The sequence below is a fragment of the Athene cunicularia genome, assembly GCF_003259725.1.
Source record: "Athene cunicularia isolate RWA chromosome 2 unlocalized genomic scaffold, athCun1 chr2_part1, whole genome shotgun sequence".
NCBI classification, from domain to species: Eukaryota; Metazoa; Chordata; class Aves; order Strigiformes; family Strigidae; genus Athene; species Athene cunicularia.
In genome coordinates, this window is record NW_020799095.1 from 77975614 (window position 1) to 77995705 (window position 20092).

At 37.0% G+C, this 20092-nt stretch overlaps 1 protein-coding gene across 3 annotated transcripts in view; it reads right to left on the bottom strand.

Moving 5' to 3' along the window:
- TENT4A (terminal nucleotidyltransferase 4A) overlaps nt 1–20092 on the bottom strand; it is a 45434-nt gene that overhangs the window by 5409 nt on the left and 19933 nt on the right. For 2 of the 3 annotated variants that reach the window (XM_026842814.1, XM_026842813.1), the window contains exons 8-10: nt 19959–20059; nt 19527–19699; nt 7623–7781 (exon numbers count right to left, since the gene is read on the bottom strand). In XM_026842814.1, the coding sequence (XP_026698615.1) occupies nt 7623–7781; nt 19527–19699; nt 19959–20059 (433 nt within the window). The remainder of the gene's footprint in view (nt 1–7622; nt 7782–19526; nt 19700–19958; nt 20060–20092) is intronic. The other variant, XM_026842815.1, reaches the window with a different exon arrangement.

Consider the following 20092-nt stretch of genomic DNA (forward strand, 5'->3'; position numbering starts at 1 on the left):
GTGGTGAGGTAGAATTCTGTAATCACACACCAAGTTTAAAAAGTTTCCAGATATTTTAACAGAAATTTAAGAGAAGGATGTTATTGGCCTTTAATCCAAACAGAAATCTGGTGGAAACTGAAATACCAATTCATTATTTGCAAATGAAACCTAACTTTTATTCTTAAATACTGGCAAATTTATTATACAAAACTGCTAACAAAGACTGTCATTATTCAAGAAGAAAATTTAAAGTCAAAACCAAATCACCTACACTCTGAAATAGCCCAAGTAATAGAGCTGAAATGTAAATATAAACAAGGTTTCTGACTCATTTCAGTGTCTGATTTTTTTTGCCTGCTAGCAAGTCTAAAGTAAAAAGCAGAGAAGTGTTAGTGATGAAAACAAAGTATCAGTACTCTTAAATTTAGAACTAAAGAGATTATACATACAGCACTCAATTGCTAAGGAGCTACAAAGCTAAAGTTTAGAAAAGGCTTAAGATAGTTTAGAAAAATGACATATTGACTATCTTGTTGTTAAAACTAGAGGGTTAATGGCCATGATTGAATCTAGTCTGCAGTTGACTGGAATTATAATCAAACTCTTACACTTCAAAATCATTCCATGTGAAATATTGAAGTAGTATTCAGAAGAACTTTAATGCACCATTAACATTTTAAGTGTCCCCTTATATAACAATATATCTTCAAAATATTTCAAAGTTCATTTCAAGTTCTCACCTTATTTCCAATTACTCTATTTTAGGTTTGTAGCAAAAACCCCCGAAACAAAGAACCTTTTTTTAAAGGATTTATGTTATTTTTTCCACTTTCTGAACATAACATCTGGAAATATACTAAAAAATGCATCTTGCATGCAAGTAAAATTTAACTTCTTGTTCTTTATGAAATAAATTCACTGTTTTGCAGAGAAGCAATGGGCAATAACCTAACATTTTAGTCATTACTGCACAAGCAATAAATCCAGTATTAGGCAATGGTTCAAACTAGCCTCATTACTTTAAATTAGCTAACAGGATTCCACAAGATATGTGTACCAGCTACCTGGGCATACTCTTAACCTGGTAAAATCTGTAAGTGGTTTAGATTTCTAAGATGAAGTATAGCAAAACAAAAATAAATTCTTACTCAAGTTGTTTAGGACTGGCGATCTGAGGAAATAAGGCTCAAAGCACTGCAAACAATGACTGTTTCCCTCCTTTTGGGCCCCTTGTTTGGACCGACTGGCTATTTCCAGCTACAACTGACAAGATCTTGAGTCCTGAACAGATTTTATAACATCAGCCAAAACCCATTTCTGCTCCCTTTAAAAGACAAACACAGCATTTATGCAACCAGCTGTGAGAACAGCAAAGAAAAAAGTCAACATGGAGACTAGAAAGAGCTCATAAGCCATGAAAGTTTTAGATGGTTCTTATCTTCTAACATTGGAGAACTGAAAGACTCACAGACACAAGGGATTACATCAGTCCTTCGTATTCTGTTTTGCCTTGTGCGGTAGCTCTGCGACGAAAGGAAGTTTTTTGTTCTCGTCATTTTAACAGGTTAGGCAACTATTAGTATGACCAGTTCAAAAAGAAACTAAGTATTTGAGAGATTGGAGGGCCTAGTCCCCAGAATGAGTGACTGACAGTAGACACTAGCATCATAATCTGAACATATTTAGAACTACTTTATGATAAAGTAGAATCTGACACACAAAATGAATACCCTTTTTGATCTTGTCACCAGTTGTTTCAAAAATTGAGGGACGGGAGTCAAAACAACACTACCAGAAGACAGAACTCATACTCCAACTTTGCTAATGTTGTGACATGGGCCATGAAGTGTTATCTGCATACTTGTCATTAAGAAGAAAAGAAGGTAATAGCTTCTCCAGTATAAATCTATTTAAAGAGAAATCTTACCTCACTGAGATTTTTCACCTTTTTATTTGGAATAAAAAAGTATTATTACAGTGAGCAGACCCAAAACACTTAAAATGATGAGCTGATATCAGAGTACATGTGAACAAGTCAGTACAGGAAATGCATATGTGAATATTCAAATCAGTCTCAGCTTGGAAGCAACAATCTGATTACAGTGACATTGGAAGATAAAAGGTGTACTACACAAACAAAAATCAGATATTAGTTCTACATTTCCATAAGTCTATCTTACTTCTGGTAGGTTTATTTATGTTGCTAGAAACTACTATTTAGATTTTGTGTCTTTCCTGCAACTCAAAAAGCACTCAGAAAACAACCACCAAGATGGCCAGACAATTTCAGGCATATAAACATCTAGTTGGATGCTCATATGGAGACCAGGACGTCTATATGGAGGCTGGATGTCTAAATGGAGACCTCTGGAGATCATTTAATCCAACCTTCTGTTGTAAACAGAGTCAGATTAGGTAATCCAGGATCTAGTCAAACTGAGTCAGCTTCCATACACAGAAGGGTATCACCACATTAAGACTGTCCATATAAATATACGTCCATCTAAAATGAAAAATACTGAGTACTGTTTTCAGCTGAACAGCCTCCAACTCATATGTAGATTCTTCTTCTCTCCATTCTTCAGGAAAAGAAATCATCATCTTTTCCTAATTTTGCATGCATTAAATCAAAAGCCAAACAATGTTCTGACATACACAGAAGATGAGTGTCTGACATTTAGAATCAAAACAGCTTCCAAAGTAGACAGAGAATCCTCATTTCTTTGCCTAAGAAAGTGTATGGACACTGAATAAGTATTCCACCCTAAATGCACGCTCTAAATAAAAGATAAGAAAAATGCCAGTTGGTTGACTGAAGAAACCTTCGGTACCTGAACTGCTTAATAATGTCACTGAAGAAACAAAACAGGTCACATCTAAATTGAAGTTAACATACTAAAAACTCTGAAGCATCACACTATACTAAGGGAATTCAGCATATTTTTACATTTGAGTAGTCCAGTTGTAAACTGGACTAGAGTTCAGCCTTGACATGAATTAAAATGTAACTTTACAAATCTATCTTTCATCCCAGTGAACTACACTTAACCACTTACACTCATCTGAAAGAAATATATTTTTGACTCAAGCCCCTGACCAATGTTATATTTCCAATGCTGCTAACTTTTGAGGAATCATTCTGGAGATACTAGCATATCAGCATTATTAGTGAGACATTAACAATTCTTCTCGATAAGAGGAAACTCTGAGGCAAAGTATTTTAGCCAGTGAAGTGCCTGTAAAGCAATACAAACAAGTAGTTTACAGGTTTAAGTGACTGGCCTTACATGGCCAAACACAAAAGAATCTGAAAAACAAACTACTTCTACAAGTTCTAACAGTTATTTAGACTGCTTTTTTTCAGGATTGACATTAAAGTTTCATTTCTTGTCTCCTGTGCTTCATAACTGAGCCAGTGAAATTTTTAATGAACATATTCATGACCAGACACCACTCATCTAAAGGGTCTTCAGAGATTTTCTTAGACACACTGGAAGCCAGCACAGCAGGACTTGTACTTACTGGCTTTAGGTACTTTTGAATCAAAAGACCACTCTTTGGGAAAAAAAAACACAGCTTAAAAAGCGTTTTCATACCTAAGCAACAGGAAGTTTCTTCTGTCTTCACTGGTGACCAACAATCCATGAACAAACTGAACTTAATTTCATCCCAAATTAACAAGGAAACTAATCCTTTCTTAATGATGGAAAGTCACTAAGCAATTTCTACCCTCTCCATTCATCTGGACATGCATGCCAATACCTGTTATTCTGCTTATACTAGTGGGCAGCACTGCTTTATAAACTGTTCTGCTCTTTCAAATGAAATTTCAAAGCACTTGTCAACAAAGTAGAAGAATGATAGGCTTGGAAAAATGACGATGACGATCCTGAAAAGCATCCAGACCTATATCAGAAGCTTAATTACTCCCTGAACTACCTGGAAATTCTCCAATTAATTATGCAGTACATAAATAGAATTGGTAATCACACTAAAGTTGTTTCCAAAAAAAAGGTATTAGGAAAGGAAGCTCTAATGGCAGAGAATTTGCCTAGAAGGCTTCAAGTTGTTCAAAATACAGTTAGTGCTCTTGACATTGGCACCTCCTGCTTTTGAGAGTAGTACTGGACAGCTGGGTACAGCTTCCAAGATAAACTGAGGTGGAGAAAGTTGTCAGGGAAAAGGCTCAAGACACCATGCAGACAAATGAATCCCTTTGAATATGAAAGAACAATTGCTGTTAAGAAAAAGGCTTGCACATGTCTGTAAGGATAGGAGTCCTCTGAGCTAGTAAACTGTACCCATTAAAAATTATAAACTAATATGGTCTTAAGTTACATCAACTGCAAAAGGAAAGCCATCAATTTAATCTCAGTCCAGAAATAAAAAGGAGACATTTACAGTATTCTCAGTAGAATGATACTATTTTCCACTTCTGGCTTGATCATCATACTTATCAAAAGAACATTTCTACTTCACAATAGATAAGCTTTTGGTAAATTCAATGTAGATAAAACATCATCTCATTTCTGAACTGTAAATTGCAAGAAACTCCTCTGATTTAACAAATCTCAAAGGCATATCTTTGTCAAGTGAGAGCCACAGAAAAATTCCCTATTTTAAACATACAAGTATTGTACAAACTACTAAAAGAAGAGTTAACAAGCATTGGAAAGGACAGCCAAGTAACAGAAAGCCAGAGAAAGTGCTACAAAGCAGTTGTTTTCCAAGATTCAAAATTCCAACACAGACCCAGAATTCATGTAACACACTGCCTCTTCACAACTGAGGCAAGAACACTGGATGCCAACTTTTTTTTTTTTTTTTTTTTTTTTTTACCAAGTGCATGCCTCAAAACTAGAATCTTTTGTGGATAATTTTGATGAAGTTAAGATCCAGGGTACCTCATCAGAAAAGCAGAGTTATTAAGTGAAAGAATAGACTAAGTCTGGTTTTTAGATTAAGTCTAACTTAAAATAGCTCCCCAGTTTTAGTTTATAAAAACTTTATGACTGTACACTAGCATGTGAATACTCAACTACAGACACTAAAATCGCTTCTCACTAATAGAAAACATCTTGCAGATAAGGTGGTTTTGCCTAGGTAAGATTCAGAAGTAGAGGACAGGTAAAGGGGGGGAAACCGGGGGGGACAGGGGGGGGAAATCTGTATAATTACCTGAAAGATTAAAACAAAAGGCATACCCTGAGATATAAGTGGGGATTGGTAGATGACTGAGGATTGCAGAGGTAGCTGGCAACAGCATGTGATAACAGCTTCCGAAGTTGGAACCCCTTCTATGTTAACCTATCCGCAAGGAAATAGTGGAACACCTGCAGTATGCAAAGATAAAGTAGCCTGGTCTAAATGAAAAAGAGGGTGAAAAACACCACAGTGAAGTGTCTAAATCAAGCACTTGCGTACTAACTATGAAGAATCTGGGCATCAAGCTATAACATGCTCTAAACTCAATGCTGATATTGCTGAACACTGAAAATGCTGTTCAGATGAAATTTCTTCATTATTCATCTAAAAGTTTCAATAGAGAACTACCTGATTTTTTTATCATTATTCTGCATATAAATCAAACTCACAAGCTGCATGAAAAGTATTTCCTTACATGCTAGGCTCAAAGCATTTTGACCACACAGCACAGTTGGAGGTCAGCAGCTAGTGATATACCCCAAGAGCTGATAGTATAGCCAACATCAGTTAATACCTTCATTAATGACCTGGATGATGGGAGAGAGTGACCCTCAGCATGGTCGCAGAGGATACAAAATTGGAAGGAGTGACTGATACATAAGATGGTTGTGGTGTCTTAGAGAGACCTCATCAGGCTGGAGAAATGGGCTGACAGAAGCCTCATGAAGTTTGAAAAAGGGAAATGCTAAACTCTGCCCTTGGAAATGAATAATCCCACACACCAGTACACACTGGGCACTGACTAGCTGGAAAGCAGATTGGCATAAAACGATCAGGGATTCCCAGTGGAGAAGTTGAACATGAGCCAGCAACATGCCCTTACACCAAGGAAGGCCAACAACATCCTGGGCTAAATTAGGAAGAGTCTCTCTAGTAGGTCAAGGGAGGCCATCATATCCCCTCTACTCAGCACTGATGAGGTGACACATGGAATGCTGGGCCCAAGTTTGAGGTCCCTAGTAATAGAAACATGGACACACAGGACTGAGTCCAGTGAAGGTCCATGAAGATAAGTAAGGGACTGCAACATTTGTCATACAAGGAAATTATAACAGAGCTAGGACTGTTTAATCTCAAGGAGAGCTTGGGAAGGATCTTATTGATCGATCTAACTAATGAGAGGGTGTAAAGACAGAGCCAGACTCTTCTCACTGGTGCCCAGTAAAAGCCTAAGAAGCAATAGGCATAAGCTGAAATACTGAAGACACCATTTACAAAAAAACTTTTCTACTGGAACACATTTGCCCAGAGTGACTGAGGAGTCTCCATCCTTGGAGATACTCAAAACCCTGACTGGACAAGACCTTGAGCAACCTGCTATAGCTGAACCTGTTTTGGGCAGGAAGGTTGGACTAGGTTATTTCCAGAGGCCCCTTCCAACCTCAACTATTCTGCAACTCTGCAAAAATACCTGAACAATCTTAAAGCAGAAAGTGAAATAAGTATGTCTTGTGTCATCCCCAAGGTGTCAAGGGCTGAATCAAAACAGACAGGGTCATTAAGTTGAAAATATCCCTGGCTCTGGATTCCCAAGAACTGTGACATGAAGACTGAAAGAAGGAAAATATTAAAAGAACCTGACCAAAACCAGGTTTCAAAGAAACCAGCTCATTTTGTTATCACAGGCAACCTACAACCCATAACTTGCATTAAAGCTCATGTGAGGCAACTGTTTAGACTAATAGTTTTAATAATCAAGATTAAGGGAACTTTTTTTCTACAGATAAAGGCACTGAGGCTGTAAGAAAAACTGAAGATTCTTCTTCCTTGTACTATAATTGATACATTAACTAAAATATTTCAGGCTAGTTGAGTAACACAGTTTCTCTGCATGTTCACCTCCCAGTACATTTAAGCACACATTTAATGTCTTGGTAAAAATTCTTACTCACATGTCCATAATTAATATTCTGTTCTCTATCTTTAAAATGTATTACAGAAAGTGTGTAGTCAGAGCTGTTCTAATAATTCAAAAATCAAGACAACCAAACAAGCCTAGACAGGTCAGTACTATTTCTTCAGATTCAAAAACTAGCTTACAGATACACCACCTACATGAAGTTTCTATTTCAGGAGCAGGATGTTAAATAACCTAAAGATCTGCAAATATCCCACCGATTAGGCACCAGGAGTCTCAAATACAACTTAAGGAGTCAGACATCTGACACTCTTCCTCCAACTTACTCCTAGGTGTCAGTGTGCTGTGGAAGGACTATTATATTCAGAGATGCATTTCAAACACTGAACCCTTTCCCACCCATTCTTCTCCCCACAATTCTGACATGGCAGATAATTTTATGAATACATGAAGTTTAGCACATGCTACATGAAGGTTATCTTCAGAGGTTTTTAGACTGACAGCACAGCGCAAATGTTCTACACTTCCAATTTGATCACTTTCTCATGAAAAAGTCGCTCCATTATTTGGCTCATACCTGATTACTGGCGGCCATTATCAAGGTTCTCGTAGGCGCAGATTGGGGTTTACCACTTGGCATAGGCAATGCGGGTGGTAAACTGGCCATAAGCTGAGGCGGTGCTTGCAGACTGAACTGGTAAACATTAGGAGCTGTGCAAGGTGGTGTATCAGAATCCTTTTGGCAGAGAAAAAGGGGAAAAGAAAAGCAACTTTACAGAAAGTACAGTATATACAGACTATGCATGTGAAAATGCACCCAAATATCAACTCATGTGAACACTGTAAAATTTCATGATTTTTTTTTTCAATGGTAAAAAATAAAATACAAGCCATCACTATGTTTATTTTACACATCTAGCAAAAGTTTCATTGAACCTGCATCAGGGAGACAATGTCAACAGGTCTAGAGCAATCACAGTCAGTTCCAGTCAGTGCAATCTAAAGCCAAAGTTATACCACTACCAAATTCAAAGATAGGTACTAAGGTTGGGAAAAAAAAAAACAGAAAAAGAACAGCAACACTTTTAGTGATACAATGGCTAGAATTTTAGGTGTCATGACAGAATCAGTCCTCTGAACAGTGTTCTGGATTGTACTTATTTGTACGACAAAGTCACTCACTGTAAGTGTTATAGTCTTCTCCCATTCTACCCAGAAACAGCAAAGTTAGGGCTCCACCTACCAAGAAACAAGACGATGATCTGCCAGTTGAGACTAGTATATGCATACTAGTCACCGACTTCACTGCTGGTTAGGAGTTCTGTTCCCCTCACTTTCCCTCTGAAATGCGAGTGATAATTCTTTAGTGGAAGCAAGATAGACGTAGGATTACAGAAAAATGTACTGTAGTGGAACTGATATTACTTATTACTATTCCTCCTCCTTTCAGCCTGACCAATAGCAATTACAGATGCATCATGAGCAGCCATACCGGTGATGTTAAAGCACTGGATGCCTGGAGCACTTAGACAACAAGCAAGGAGGCAAGCACAGATACAGGGATTTACAGGAATTACTGAAGTCTGAAAACACCCAACTGCCTCAATTCTTAAATGACCAATTATTTTTTAGGTTAAGAAGGTTGAAAAGCAAGCTACAGCCTTCTGAAACAACTTTCAACATATATCTTGTAAAATTTATTTGTCAGACAACACAATGGCGACAGTAGCTTTCCCTTTTTTACTGCTGCTTTTCATCTCATCCTTAACTCCAAAGCATTCTGAGCTTGAAAATAATGGAAAAAATCCATTCTTTGCCCCAAACCACTAGCGTTTTTTCCATTCCAAGCCATCTGGCTCAAAGTATATCAAGAGATTGGACTTGGCCAATTAGTCGTTTAGGAGTTACCCTATTAAAAGACATTATTGGCTCAGATCATCAAGGCTTTTTACCATTAAACTAATCACTTAAGTATTATATTTCTCTTTCTCTAAAGATTAATTGCCTGAAAGCAAAGACTCTTCACTTAAACCAAGCAAACTTTAAATAGATCTCCAACAGTACTGCTTGCCCTCACATGGCCTTGCTTTCCCAATTAGATTCTTCAGTTAGAGACTAGGCTGTCTAGGAAAATATTTTCAAGAACAGAAACAAGAAAATATTTTAAAGCTTTTCTTGGGGAAAGAAAAAGGTCATTTAAGGGAGACTGACAGTTGTGAATACTGAGCAGCCTAAATGATGAACCACTAAAAAGCAAAACTTGCATCCTAGCTAAAATGGATGCCCATTGTAGAAACAGTCCTCAATAAAACTGTCAACTACTAGAACAATCACTTTTATTGGTCCACATAAAGTTGTGCTTACTTAAAAATAAGTTCAAGAAAGAAAGAAGATGCTCTCCTACTAGGTCAAGTAGTGCTAAAAGTTACAGTATGCTTTTGTGAAGCAGTTTAAGATATTTGCATCATGAATTAATCGGAGACAGATCATACTGTTAAGAATCTGCAGAAACTCAACTCATGTATGAGAACAGATGTTTACCATTTAGTAAATAAGTTCACAGTGGGCAACTACATGCTGCAGCACTAATCAAAAAAATTAAGCTTAATTGTATGCCTATGCAAAGCCAACTGCCTGGATGAGATGGCATTTTTCCCCTTTGCTCAATCCTACAATATTAGTCATGAACACAAGCTAAGGTCTCTACAAAGATGAAGGTGATACATTCTTAACTAAGTAGGCTGTAGAATCAGGTACAGGGGCAAGAACCTGAACTTCTAAGTTGAAGTTTCTTCAGATGCCATTGGTCATGGAATTATTAAAAAGCCTATAAAGAGAGGGAAAAATAAAGAGGGGGTAGTTATGTTTGAACTGCTGAGCATACTCACAAGTAACCATGAGCAGGCAAATGGGAAAAGGAAAAGGAGATTTTATTGTCTATCCAAACCAATGTGTTATCTTCTGCAATGCAACCTTCACAAATCTGACCATTTTCAGTCCCTCCACTCAAAGAATCACCCCTTTCTTTTGCTTAGACACAGTGAGACCCCCTGAATATTCACATACCTAACCCAGATGGGACACTTCCCATTTATAAGATGTCCAAGAGGTTTTGTGCACCAAAAAGTTAACTCCAGTGTGGAAGCAGCAGCAGATGGAAGAGAAAAGGGAGTCATATGGTTTAACTGAGACTAGATAAATTTCAACACAAGGAAGCTTGTGTTGCTTTAATTTTATAATAGGTATGTTGTTCTGTCTCAATGTTATTTACTGATACATTTCTCATACAAGTGGATTGTATCTCTTCTGAAACTATCCTGAATTGCTAACAGGATTACTGTATCAAAATTGATATGCTGATTTATCAGCACCAAAATCCTTTTCTAAAGAGCAGCATTACCTTTGTTACTCAAACTGAAAGATTAACCTCAAGTGATTAGAAAATTGAGTCTCGTGAACAAAACCGTTTTTTCACAAACACTGCCTATACTGAAGGATTAAGTCTTATTTGGTCTTCTGGGCAGGATTTTTAAATGTCATGTGCAAACTTGAAGCATTACAGAAGCTCAGAAGACCTACAAGTAAGTAAATGCATACTCTGATATTTTAGATCTGTATCTGGAAGACAAAAGCTCTGACCCTTACTAGGGTAAGGGCTACAAAGGTCACACTGTAAAAAAAAATGAATGTAAAATAAAAGGGTAAAATCCCTCAATTTTAGCAAAATATCTAGGGATAAAGCTACTAAGTGCAAAGGTAAGTTCCTATCTCTTGATTACTACTACTATGAATGCCAAACATACAGAGTCACTCATCCTGCAAGAAAAATATCTTCTAAAGAGATGTTTTTAGAAACAAAGAGAGACTGCCAGATATAGGTTTATCCTACTGGGAAGTTTCCATTTTAAAACATAATATTTAAATCAGTTTTAACTTCCTCAGTAAGAATTTAATACCTGGAAGGCACATTTCTACTTTTGCATAGTCTTGATTACTGAGGACTCTCTAGTTTACCTTAATGTTGGAAAGAAAATAAAGTATGGAAGAGACCTAGAAACTCAAGTGGTACTGGTGACTCTCATTTAACTGTAAATTTTGCTTGAGAAAAGCGATCCTCTAGCCTCCTGTCTAAAAACAGCAAAACACTGCAGTCATATAAAAGATGAAGACCTGAAACAATCTTACAATCCAAACTTCTTCCTGACATTGGAAGAGAATAAAAAATCCTTTACTGTTCTGCAAAATGCATCTCCCATTATAAAAAGTCCCAGGACCTCATCAGTAAGAAAATATTTTCTTGCCAGAAGCTCCTTACTAACTAGGTCTGGCCATAAGACCTTATTTTGACTCCATTATTAACTCAAGGTTTAAGATACAACTATACTGGTACATTCATCCATCAAGACAATAGTTCAGTTTCCATGAATTTCATGTGCACTCAATTATACTCATAAGCTTCCTTTCCATGATTCGAAATGCATGAAGTGGTGCCTTCTGCTTTGTTTCATGATGTAGTCAATTCAGAAGTTTCAACTGACTAACAATAGCTACCATTTTAGAACTTTCAATTTCCAAGACTTTTTTTTTTTTTTTTTAAATGGAGTGGCCTAAGAAGATTAATTCACAACACCAGTCTAAGTTTTAGCCCAGTGGTAAAAGTGTCTAAACATCCTAGAAGTCAGTATTCAGAAATCAAAACTTAAACAAGAGAATGTAAGTTTCTTGCTAATGTGACATCTGGATTTTTACACCCCACTTCTCACTCTCCAAGAATGAGCTACAGAGGTCTTGGCAAAAAAAGTTATTATTGTTTCCATTCTCCAAACTTCTCCCACTAATTAAACTTATTTTTTTTCCTCTTTCCCACAACATTAAGAAACTGGAAGTTGTAAGAGAACAATGACCACTTCAGTAAAAATTGTGTTGCATCTTTGAAAGCAAAGAACTGAAAACAGTGTGAAAACTGGCATTTTATAGTTAATATTTTACAGATTTTTTTTTTTTTATGTGCTCCTCTTTCTTACAATTAAAGTGATTTAACAGGTAAATGCTGACAGTCTTACTCCTTTTGCCTCTTCTCCCATCCTGGTTTTCTCCATTATACCTGCATTAGCATTTGACATAATTATGAGCCAATTCATGCAGGTGAACCACAGAAACAGTAATCTCCTTTTTACTAGCTTCACCTTCTGAAGCAGCTCACCACAGGATTAGGTGATTACCAGTGCAGAAAAGCAGGAACAGCTAGTGAACAGAAACATCCCTAGCAAGAACATCTAACTATTGGATTGGCTTAGTAAAAGTATAAACACTCCTTGGAACAAAGCAACAGCAGAAATCTTCAGACATTTCATAGTTTGTGGCCACATGAAGGAGCAGAACTTCAGTGCATGCTCTCACTTCAATGGTTTTAGTAGCCCCAGAATACTTAACTCTGCTTGATAAATCAACATGCTTCCAAGGCAATTTAATGTATTACACACACACCCCCATCCTCATTTCTTCCACTCAATTTGTGCCATTTCCCTTTTTGGTAGATGGAGCCATAACTTTAACTGTGGTGTAAATAAAGTATATTTGAGATGAACAAAATTTATAGTTCTATAGGAGGTCACAGAATTTGCATCAATACAGTCACACTATTTCTATTTTCCAGCCTATAAACAATATAAAACAGTCTCAAGTAAGATGCAATTTGTTGGGTTTTCTGCCTTTAGGTCTACTGCATTACAAAAGGAAAATATCTTGGTCATTGTGTTTACATGAGGAGAAAAGTGAAAAAAGACATATAGAATACACACACAAAGTGAAAAATATGCATCCTCCAAAAGCATTTAGGGTTCCTTTTACAGAAAAACAACTGAAAAAGTAATTTAACAAGTATCTACCAAGATTAAATACAGAGTACCCCTTTAACCTCATATCATTATATCTTGCCAGGCCTGACTGTGGGATTATTGCACAGTTTATCAATACTCACTGTATTTCAGATAAGCCATCTTAAATAAAGGTCCCCAGAAGCATGTCATTTCAAGTTTCCTTTGTTAGCCCTACTATTTTCATATCACAAGCTTTCAATTGGTTTGCATTGTTACTGAGTACAGCAATATTTCAAGTTAGTGTTTTTCAAGTTAAGTACTAAATTATAGGACTCATTATGCAAGCTGAATATGTACTATACTAGAATATAAATACCAAATTTAGGTTTTCTTCCATCCTAAAATAGCTTAAGTACCTGTTGGTTTCTTATCAGGGGAGAGAATGTTAATATATGGCAAGAATACAACTACCCTTTGGCATCAGAAAATAGTCTGAGCTTGAATTTACAAAGTCATGTGCTTCTCCTCCTTACTTCACTGACTTCATAGCAGTAAAATCCAATTTTGCTTGCTAATTTACACATTCCCTCTGTACCCTTTACTGCTTAGAGTAACTTCTTATTAAATAAAATTATGATTTTGAGTTCAAAACTGTGCCTCCTGCAGCACTGCAGAAATTTACTCTTCAAGTGGATACAGACAAAAGACTGATCAAGCAACTGACACAGAAGAACTGAAGGAGAGTATGACAGTATAAAACAGCACATGGTCAGAGATATGGGTTGAAAAAAACAAAAGCAAATGTGGGACTATATGGTGAAAGAGGAAAATAGGCAAAAGCAGCACTGGAAAAATTTGTTCCCTTCTGATCCACAGAAACTCAGTAATCTGCAGAGCAAGAATAGGAAAAAAAGAGTTTTAACAGATTTGGGGCTTGAACTCTTAAATGCCCCAAATCAAACGTCAATCAACTGTTTGACAATGCTAACATCAGGTTGCCTGTGTCTGCACACCCAGGGATGCCCACTGCTTTATCTGGAGACAAGCTGGCTTGCAAGTCAGCACTTGAAAGACTAAAGATTAGGAAGCCTCATTTTCAGAGCACATGCCTCTATTTGTTCAGGAAGGGGAAAAGAGAATTTGCATTCTTCTGCAAAAATATGATCAACCATTCATACACTTACTTGAATTGCTACTTAGGACATGACAATATTCAGACATGTACAAAGATGGGAGAAAAACCTGTGTAGCTCTTGCTTTCAGACTGAGAAGTTTGCTGGGCTACCCTCTTCTGCCCCCTCTCCCTACACACGCAATTTCAACTGGAACTCCACAAATTAATCATAGTCATTAACAGATTTAACAAGACTACTAGAAGAGCTGTTACACCAACTATTCTGAAGTGCCTGTCCCTCAACAACAGATAAGCACATCTTACACCTGCAAATTTAATCACTTTAAAAAAAGCAACATTTATTAGGATGAGATATGTCATATACTCTGTCACCTCTATCTGTGAATAGGGAAGGTAAAACAGTTCCTGCTAATAAGCTGAAATTCAGTCTTTGACTAATAGGAAAGAAGGGGAGATGGCAATAACTTCATTAAGCATATCGAGTTCAAGTACCAAGCCACAATGACTGCAGAGCAAGTAACAACTCCAAAGTCAGCACGGATCTATGTATTCAGCAGAGTTATAGGAACAATGAGTATTAGTCTTATTGGACATTTACATATTACTCTCACAATGTAAACCTATGACCAAAGTAGTGAATATGTAATTCTTTAAGACAGTGAAAAGACACATTCCATGAAACACTTAAGGTATTGCTTGGCATATCCCCTAGTTGACAGGGGCAGAGTGGTGGGCAAATCAAGGACTGACATTCAGATGAAAGGTCGTTATAAAGCCTGAGCAGCAGTGGCTACAGCTGAAATTTCAAGAACAGTCTGAAATTTTGTAAATGCTAAAAAGCTAGAGGCAAACTAGTCTCCCCCAAACTAGTCTAACACAGGTACCTCATTCACTGAAACGTCAACTACCTTGACATGGCCGCATGGTCTTGAGAAGTCATAATTCTTCAGGAATTAATCTTGTCATAAAAACCCAAAGAACATTATCATCAAAAACACCGAGATAAGGTGTATGAGATTTCTTAAGATCCAAACTTCTAACAGACCACTTTCAGATTCTGGACTGGATATAAGATTATATAACCATTACGTAACAGAAAAGAGCTTTAAAACTTTCCTATGAGCCATCACATCTGTTACTGATATGCAGGTATCACTGTCACATAAAATGCTATGCTTTATATGGCATAGCAGCATCAAAACTGCAAAGCATACTTAGCACCAGGAATTATACCAGACTAAAATGAGACTGCAAAACATACCTAGGATTATTTTTCACTTGGCAGACACTGTCGATCAGGCAGCAGATATTCTCCAGCACTACTCTAGGACTACCTCAGCTAATAAAAAGGAGCTTTCCACAATGCTTAAACAGCTATAAATCCAGTTCACAAGTTACTTAGTGCAGGTCCAGAACAAAAAATCACCCAAGAAAAAAAGGCATTTTCGAGACATTACTGCTTAGGTTCTCAGACTGACATCTGCAACTATCCAGAAGAAACAGAGCTGGGGACAAACATAGCTCATTTCATCTGGTTTCAGTTCTCATAACAATCACTTAACTCAGTATGAAGGTTAAAGTGAGATTTCCTAATGCCAGGGGCTTAGGAAATCTCACTTTTCTCTTGTGGAACAGTTTGACTATTACTCCCATGAGTAAAACCTCACATGCTTTGCACTGTCCTTAATGTCAAAGATATTTATGAATCATCTTCTATTAGTCACTTCAACATTTGTTGGGTTATGTGGGAATATATAGTATTTTGCAACTTACCTGTTTGAAAGAAAAAGTGAAGAATACATACTGCCTTTTTGTCAGTGCAGCATATGGTATTTTAAATATCTGCACAGCAGAATACTTCATTGACAAAAGACTTAACTACATACATGAGTTTGATAATTAACAGAATCCCTAAAAATGTATGCACAGTTGAATACATTTTGATGATCAAATTCCTTGTATCCACAGGTTTATTTCCATGTGTTCCTCAGTTTGCACCTGATCACTAATATTCACATTCTTCACAGAGCTGAGGTAACAGGGCAGGAACTTTAGTACTCAGTGTTTTGCAAGGAACTACATTAGAAGCGCCAGTGAGAGAGTACAGAGTTCTGTATTGACATGTACAGTAAGACAAACCCATAAAATGAACAGCTCACTAATAGCAATAATGATACCAGAAGACAAATTTCTCTTCTACACAGTCTTTGATCTGAAATTCATTGGTCCTTACGAAAGCTTTCCTTTTGTGATTAAGATTTTGCAGTTATCTAGGAGACTTAGAAAAACAGTACAACTAGAATTTCATCAGCCAGATAGTGCTGACATAAGGCATTTTTGTAAGTAGTTTTCCTGCCTAGGAAAAATCCATAAAAGGATTTTTTTTGTACAAATTATGATTCAGTCTCATTAGATCCAGTTCTTAGTTTTGGGGTGTGTGAACAGTGGTCCAGAAGTGTGTTCCCCTAGAAGTTAGTCATGGACATGCAGAGATGAAAGCAATCATCCTCCTGAATTTGAGGTGGCATACTGTGGAAAACCATATACATCTAAAATATATGGGGCAAGAGAAGGCTGTCCTTGAAGGAGGCAGTTCTCTTGTTCCTCAGTGGCTCACAGGTTTTCATCTTCAAAAGCTTACCATCAGTACGGTCCCCAGAGGAAGGAAAGCAGTAGCAGAAATGGAAAGAACTCAAGGTAGTAACTTTAAGATCTTACAGGTCTACACTTCCATTTTTCTGAGTACACAAAAAAGTTGAGAGACTGACTTCTAAATCTTAGCTCTGGTTTATGCCAATCCAGTCTCCACAAAAACCTGCTCCTTTTTATTGTTCTGACACTCGTTTCTCCTGCTGCTGGAACAAATCTATAAGCACTGCTATCTCTGAAGTACCCACAAGTCCAAGACACCAGGAGGCTCATCTGTTCAGCTGCTGAGCCTTATTTCTGGAATAAGGCAAAATCTGTAATGCTGCCAGAACTTCAAGTAAGCAAATCCTTAAAAAACATACAGCATGCTGTAATACAACCAACTAAATTAACTGCTGTTACAACTATTAAACTATAGGGTTTAATGAAAATTCTAAGATCCTTATGAACAAGCATTGCTTTGACAATACTTGCATACTTAATATATACTGTCAATATTGCTTCCCAGACATACTGACGAACATATGCTAGACCTCCATACTTATGGCCAGTCTACAATGATGTGATGACTTCAGAATACAGCTACCTCTGTGCTAAACAGCTGGAATACTTGAACTTCAGAGGGGCAGTATGACCAAGTCAAGTCTCAAGTTACTAAGCCTACTTCCACTTCCTCAACATACGTAAATTGACTTTATTATACTGGTAGGCAGATCTCAAAGGTCAAGATGCAGCTGATGACTGTTACCAGTGAAACTTTAGCAGTAAATTGAAAAGCAAATACACTGTCAAGTCCCTCTAATTTGACAGCTAGGATCTTGTAGTTGATACACAGCAAAAGATTCTGCAGTCATGCAAAATACATCTTCAAAAACAGTGTCTTGAAATAGACCTTGTGCTTAAGGTTAACACTGACAGAGGGATGAATATTTTGCTAATACAACCTTAATTATTGGGAAGATAACAGCAAATTGTCTATCTAGGATCCTCCTGTTTCCTACACTTTCTTTATAATCTGTACCTTGCTTTCAGTCTTTAGTAACGGAGAAGAATCTTCTGAGTAACAGAATCATTCCTGAAGAACAATCCTTCCACAAGACCAGAGCTATATTACATATAACTCTACAGAGATGAGATGTACTATATTCATATTCTTCGTTCAGAAGCTGATACCAAAGTTCACTGCATCATGCCTATTTGCATGCACCAGAAGTTTTGGCACAGATATCAGTTGTCACACATTCTAGGTGTTCCACTGCTGGAACATGGGCATAGTATTATGCCAGATCATGCCACAGATAGGCTTTTCAACTGTAGCAGAATGGGCTTCTCTTTCCTGAATCAGGTGCAGCTCAGGACTGCTCAACCAGAACTTGCTCATCCTCACATATCCAAGCATGATTAGGATGAACTCATCAATTACTTGTCAGAAACCTGTGATTCCATTACAGATTAAGGTAATGTGCTGGCAGTCTACTAAGGACATAATACCAATAAATGAACAGGGTTTAAACTAAGGTCTGTCACAAGCACATGGGTATAAGGCTTTTTATTTGTTGAAAAGAATAGAATTTCCATTTACTTTGTGGATGCTCAAACTGAATGCAGGTCTTTCCTGATGAAAGCTTCCTTTTCACTTTTCATTCATTTCTCTGGCATCAGGCAATGAAGTTCCATCTTCAACATCAGGCAAAATGAGACTAAGGGGAGGTCATAACCACTCACCACCCATTATGTTGGGAGTGCATAATAGTAAGCAAATATTTGGGTTTTCTTATAAAACTCATCATAACAGAATCTCACTGACACTCAAACCAGGAGCATGGCTAGAGTATCACTGACAAGCATCATGGTGTTCTTTTTCAATTAGGCAGCTGTTGCAACTAAAACATTTACTGTATTTACTGGAGGTGGGTGGAGTGAAAAGACAATTCAACACAGAAAATTCAGTAGGACAAAGGAATTACAGAAAGTAACCAGAACATATAAAGAAGGCGCTTGCCCCTCAAAAGTTATTAAATTTTTATTGAATACAATTCCCAACTTTTAAATCCATATTTGACTAGTTTTTGAAAGCAGTCATGAAACAGGTACTTGGATCTCTCTTGGCATCACCCAGCTATTCACTAGTGTAGTTAACTGGATATTACATTTTGTTCCAGCCAATACCTCTACCTAGCACAAAATGCTTCAGTAGATTTATAATGAGCACCTCATGCCATGCAATGCAATTTTGTGCTTTATAATCTGCACTGCCCAATTCCATATTGATTTAACTTCATACCAAAACAAAAACAAATCTTAAAGAGTCTGGGAACATACCTAAAAAGACTACAGCCTCCTCTTCCAAGAAGTTACAATAAAGCTCAGCAATTACTTTCATATTGCACTTTCAAACAAGGAAGCTGACAGAAAGACTTTACATACAAGGGCCCCATTACCATTAAAACATGAACTTCTGGGCTAAAAATAGTAAGGAATATTATTCACCTTCACAGCACAATATGATGTTCATGTTCAGTTTAGGGTGTGGGGAAAAAAGACCAGAATTTGACAATAGGAGATTCTGCTTGATGGGAAGATTTACAAAGATGCATTTGTACTCTTCTAAAAACCCAAGTTAAGAGTAGCTAATTATATTTTATTACATCTAACTACTACCACAAAGAGTACCAAAGATTTAGGATGGAATTAAGACCCATTTAATTTAATGAAAAAAAAAAATTGATTTCAGTAACTTTTCTGAGGAGAGGAAGCTATTAACTTGCTATAGCAGCTTAAGGATAGCATCACATTAACTGCTGTTGTATCGGTTCAAGCTTTGAAGAGTATGATAAACTCCGCTAGTTAATTTAACCCATTAAAAGAAAAAGCTTACAATGTCACTGCCGGAGAGTGATGATACAGAAGAGGCAGATGAACCAGAGGATAACTGTTGTGTATTAGCCAATGACAAAGCCAAGCGTTGGTTGTAAGATGGTTCAGAGTCTCTGTTCTGTTGCTGTTCTCCACTGCACGGAGCTATCTGGTCCCTTATTTTCAACCTATTATCTGTTAACACAAAACATAAGTATCATGTAAGAGTACAGACTACAAACACATAGGCTTTGAAGTCTAAGAAGAGCTGCAGTTTAACAAACTAATGGAAAAACAGTCTGAGAAAACTACTCTTGGATTAAAAAGTTACAAAGTCTTTTTATTTTTTCTTACCTATATGAAAGTGTTTGATTTCAAAGCATGAGTATTTTGAATTACATCAAATTCCAGAAAAAAAACTTAAGTTGATTTCAAAGATTCCTGCTATACCTACCAAGTTCAGGTGATAAATTAATTTTGCTCCCCCACTTCTTTTTAATCCAGGCCCTGTAGTCAATCACTTCTTGGGTCACTTTGATGATTCTACCTAATGTGCTAAAAGAATTTTTCAATTAAGTATTAAACAAA